At 28.4% G+C, this 5,505-nt stretch overlaps 1 protein-coding gene across 1 annotated transcript; it reads right to left on the reverse strand.

Annotated features, from left to right (window-relative positions):
* Positions 1–1,521: 1,521 nt before the first annotated feature.
* LOC123923578 lies at positions 1,522–3,157 on the reverse strand. Its single transcript, XM_045976273.1, has one exon. It carries the CDS (start codon positions 2,806–2,808, stop codon positions 1,885–1,887), a length of 924 nt encoding a protein of 307 aa, XP_045832229.1. The 5' UTR covers positions 2,809–3,157; the 3' UTR covers positions 1,522–1,884.
* Positions 3,158–5,505: the final 2,348 nt, after the last annotated feature.

A 5,505-nucleotide genomic window follows, 5' to 3' on the forward strand; every position in this document is an offset into this window, starting at 1 on the left:
AAATAAACACGGATGGGAAGAGAAATCTTTGTTAAATAGAGGTGAAGATTATGTCCAAAAACAATCATTAATTTTACAAATGCTATATTTTCTTTTATAGACTATATACATGTATGTATGTATGTATGCACATGCACCCACAAAGTATGTAGCTAGTAATAATTTGTTCCTATGAGTGAAGTTAAAAAATAGGAGGGACCATGGAGTCATAAACACATGTCTAAGGAACATCATAGACAATCAAATGTTCCACCACGCCGTTAAAGACAAGCCAATTATTTAAAATGTGAATGATTTTTTACATGAAAGTGACCCAAACCTATTTTCCATTTAAAGTTATTCATGCTTAAATGTTGTGTAAATCTCTATCTAGAGTCTTTATTTTATTATATTTTAAGTTTCAAATGGATTTATTTTCCTTCTAAAGCTACTGCATTCTTCTAGTGTACTTTGTCTTCATTAGTGGTAGCGAAAGATTACCATGATAAAGATATTTTAAACTTCAAATAAAGAATTTTGTTACTCATCTTATTAGAATATGTATTGATACATTACTGAAATAGATAATTCTGATAAGTTTTTAAATAGAAAAATTAGCAGACAAAAGAATTCACCAACATTATATTACTATAAGTTGAATTGGACGGACTCGGGTTCAAACATATGAGAAAATATGGTTAAAAAGAGTTACCACTATAGGTGATCAGTTAAATTTTTTGGTAAAGTTTAAAATTTATCTTTTCATTATTTTAACGAAAGTGTAGCTCATATGGTAGCTACCAGGAACATTATTGGAGTGGCCGGGGTTTAAAAGCCGGATTTCACACTTCTTCATATTTAAATGTGTGAGATTCTAACCACTAGGCTACTTGACAAAAAAAACTACTTATAGTTAGAAACAAAATTATAAAGTGCAAATGAGAATATTTTGTTAATTCAAAGTATTATTTTCTCCTATAAAAGTGTAACAATTCAGTCATGCCAATCAAATCTTTAATTGCCCTTTTAGCAACTTTTTGTCGACACTAATGCCATAATACTCCACATTTTGTTTTGCCTTTTTCTTCAAACAAAATTAAACTAGCCTTTTTCTTTGGGTGAATAATCAGGACATACTTGTTTGATAAGTGATATTCACATACTTTTTAGGTAAATATGTCCTAATTTCAAACTTCTTAACACGTGTAAATTTGCACATAATAAAAAAATTCATCTAATATAATATTATTTTTCGTGCATATATTTTTCTCGATTTTGATTGTACCGTACCGTGAGTAAAATATAGTTGTGACCATAATATAATTCTTAAATTTTACAAAATCAAAATGTTGACTTTATGCTATTGTTTGGTAAAAACACAATACTAACATTATACATGAATCAATTCCACACGGCTTCTAATTAAAGAAGAAAAACTGCTAAAACATTTGGAGTTAATTTTCCCTTAATTTCATCAAAATAAAAAATGTTGACCCTTCATGTATGGCACAAATGCATTTGCAGTAATGTAGTAGTATTTGATTTGACAACACTAAATTCAATGAATCAATTCCAAACATCTCCTAATTAAGGAGAAAAACACAACACACAAAATAACTCAATTTTCACCTATAACTTCTAAAACACTAAATTACTATGTTTCTCTTAAAATAAAATAAGGAAAAGAACAAATAACAAATCGATCAGGATTACTGAGTTCAAATCTTGACTGAAACAATTATTAGTGAAACTATACTCAACTGAATTCCGAAATTTTAGAACTTTTTTCGTAATAACCAGAGAGTTAAAACAAAACAAAAAATGAAAAAGTAAAAAGAAAAGAAAGTATAAGAAATTAAAAACAAAAATAGAAAGAAAAAAAGAAAGGATTAACAAAGTTTAATCTTATGAGCTCTTACATGCATAAATCAACAAGGAGAATTCAAGTTTATCTTTATCTTTGTGTGAATGTTGTTGCTTCTCTTCTAACCACAATCTACTATCCAATCCACTTCTTGTTCTAAACATGAACACAGCATAACCAGAAACAGGATTGAAGAACCAATCATGAACATCCCAAAGCAAATCAACCAACAAACCATCAACAAAAATTGTTTGATTCCCTCTAAAATTCCATTGTAACCTCTTCACACGAATCACATTTTTCTTATCAATATTCACACATAAAATTGGTGATTTATTACTATTAAACCCTTCATTTTCCACGCTGCATTTAATCAAAATATCATGAAAATTTCCACTATCACAAAATTGAGCTTTTGTGGAATAAAGGGTATTACCAGAACAATGTTCTCTTCTTGATAATAGTGAAATTTTCGCCATAGGAGTATTATCTTTAATCTTTTTAGTAACGGTTTCAGAATCGCCGAGAATTAAACCGATTTCTGAATCAACAATGACAACTACATAAAACCCTTCAATAGGTTCTGGTCCTGTTTCATATTTTGCATTTGAAAGATCCCATAAAACATTTACCTTAGAAGAATCATCCACATCGAGCAATTTGCTACCTTTTTTCTTGCGGAAAAACCTTGAATTCGTGTTGAGTCTGAAAGTTGGAACATTTGAAGGATCATCATCACCAAAACTTATGCTAAGTCCTTGATTTGAATGATTTTTACACCAAGTTACAGTGATTAAAATCTGTTTCAATGTTGAGAGTACTAATTTATAAACACTTGAAATTGAGTTTTGAATTGAAGGTGCAACAATGTTTTGTGAGATGCATGTGTTGTTTGAATAGCTAGAACATGAATAATTTGAGACATTTATTGAATTTTCACTAAAACATGAAAATTTGTCTCTCATTTTTTGGGGTGAGAAATTGAATTCAAAGATCTAAACTTTTTGGTAAAATGAGTGATGGGTTGGTTTTGATTTTGTGAGTTCTATGAATTAAGTGAGATTTTTTTGGTTTTGGAGTTTTGGTCGCAGTTTGTGAAAGTGTTGTTGGTTTTTGAGAAAGAGAGATGATGAAAGCTAATGAAGCCGGTTTCTATGCATATTAATTTCCATTTAATATGCAACTCTAATTCTCTCTCATCTTATAATAATGTGAATTTTATTTTATAAGGTTGGAAAAGATTAGAATTTAGAAGGTTGAGGCAGAAACCTTGGGTGGGTGTACTTTGTTTGATCTGATTTTTGCCAGTTAATGCACCAAATTATAAATTGAAAGAAATTAAGACTGACAAAAGTTTGCTAAAAAAAGATGATCCTCTATTTCAGCACACGATTGTGTTTTCATTTTTTTTAAAAGGGCCTTTTAGGAAGCAAAATATATAAATAATATATTGAAATTTGTATATTTAATTTCTTAAATATTTTTTTAAAATATTAAATATAATTTTTTATATTTATAATCTTAACATGTGTTTTTGGTGCACATGTTAATGTGATTTTTTTTTTAATATTTTTTCCGTCCCAAAATAAATATTTTAACCTTATGGTTATAGTAGTATTTTTTTTTACAATGGAGGTGAGTATCGAACTCAGAACTTTTAGTATATTACTTAAACTTCTCACCTCTATACTAAATATAGTGGTTTTTATGACATCTCTTATATTATCTCTTATATTATAAGTTTGTATACACAATTTTATATTATCTTGCAATTTTTATTAAAAAAAGAATACAATTTTGTCTTGACTAGGATTCGAACCCGCGACCCTTTAATGCAAGGCAATATTTTCAACAACTATGGCAAGTATACTAATTATGACTAAAATTATGTGCAATAATTAATAAGCACCATCTATTTTCATATGAAAGATTTCATACAACAATTAAACACCAACAAATTACATTGCATAGTTTAAACAATTAAAAACCGATAATTAAAAATCTAGCAAATCATCAAATCATACATTTTCTTATTGTCTTATTTTTCGAAAAAACTTACATTTTTTTTATCTCGATTATTCTAAATGGGTTTTGAGTGTTGGCGATGGAGAAATTGAAGATGATAACGACGATGATTTAGAACTTGACATTCCATCAGATTTATTGATTCCAAATTCAGGTGATCCTCTTGCTTCTATCGTTGAAAGCACATATCCTCAACTTTTACAAAACATCAACGATATAACGTGTTTCTAAAATAGAGCCATATTAGCTCCTAAAAATTCAATAGTCGACACAATAAATGATTATATGTTGGATTTAATTCCAGGTAAAGAAAAAATATATTATTACAAGTCGCACAGAATGTAGATGGTCAAACAGTGGATGATATTCATACTCCCGAATTTTTTAACTCGATTTCTACGTCAAGACTCAAAAATCACAAGTTGAGACTTAAAGTTGGAGTTCATGTTATGCTATTAAGGAATTTGAATCAAAAATTAGGATTATGCAATGAAGGAATTTGAAACAAGACTTATTATTACAAGATTGGGAAAACGTGCTCTTGAAGGAAAAATTATTTCATGAAGTAATATTGGTTATCAGGTTTTCATACATAGATTTTCTCTAACACCGTCTAATGTAAAAATTTCTTTTAAATTTCAACGGAGACAATTTTCTTTAATGATTTCTTTTGCGATCACTATTAATAAGAATCAGGGACAATATTTAAAGCATGTTGGGATATATCTTTCGTCGCCAGTGTTTTCACATGGTCGGCTGTATGTTGCGATTTCAAGAGTTACTTCTAGAGAAGGATTAAAAATATTGATCATCGCGAAGATACGACTAAGACTTCGAATGTGGTCTATAAGGAAGTCTTTCGTAATATACCTTCCTTTGTATGAATATTTATCCAAAATTATTGTTGAACTATCGTTTAATGTTATTAAAAAAAATGTTAATATTATATGCTTTTTTTTTCCTCTTAGAATACATGTTAAAAAAACTTGACGTGAATTGAGTAAAAGGAAAACAATTAAGGATCAAATGTAACTAATAGAGTAATTTAATAGATCATACGTTAGATGGTTGAAAATTGAACTAACGGACACACAAATGAAAAAGGAGAGACAAAACAAATAAATTCATTTGTTTCTAGCAATTTGTTTTTTTTTTTCTTTAAAGAAGTTAAATTAGCCCACCCAAATTGGCGTCAGAGAGAATCGAACCTCAGACCTCAAGAGGAGCACACTCCCAAGTCCCAAGCCAATACCAATGCACCAAACCAAGTGGGTTCTAGCAATTTGTTTTTTACTTTACTCTTTCCTTATTTTTGGAAGAGTATTTTAAAGAAGAAAAGACGGAAAGTATTTAATTTGATGAAATTAACAACGTTTACTGTTATTATTTTTTTGGATACAAAACGTTTACTGTTATAATAGTAGTAAACAATTAGAGAGTTTTATTTTATTTTCTATTGTATTTTTTTTTTATAGTTTTTTAGTTTTATATTTTAATTTGTTATCTGCCTTTTAAAAATATTTATAAAGCTTTATCTACCAAATCCATATGAGGTTATAGTTAATTTTTATTTTTTTTGACACATTATAGTTAATTAGCTACCATAGAACAAAAAAATAAATTACTTATAAATATAA

This window comes from Trifolium pratense, linkage group LG4 (genome assembly GCF_020283565.1).
Source record: "Trifolium pratense cultivar HEN17-A07 linkage group LG4, ARS_RC_1.1, whole genome shotgun sequence".
Classification (NCBI taxonomy): Eukaryota; Viridiplantae; Streptophyta; class Magnoliopsida; order Fabales; family Fabaceae; genus Trifolium; species Trifolium pratense.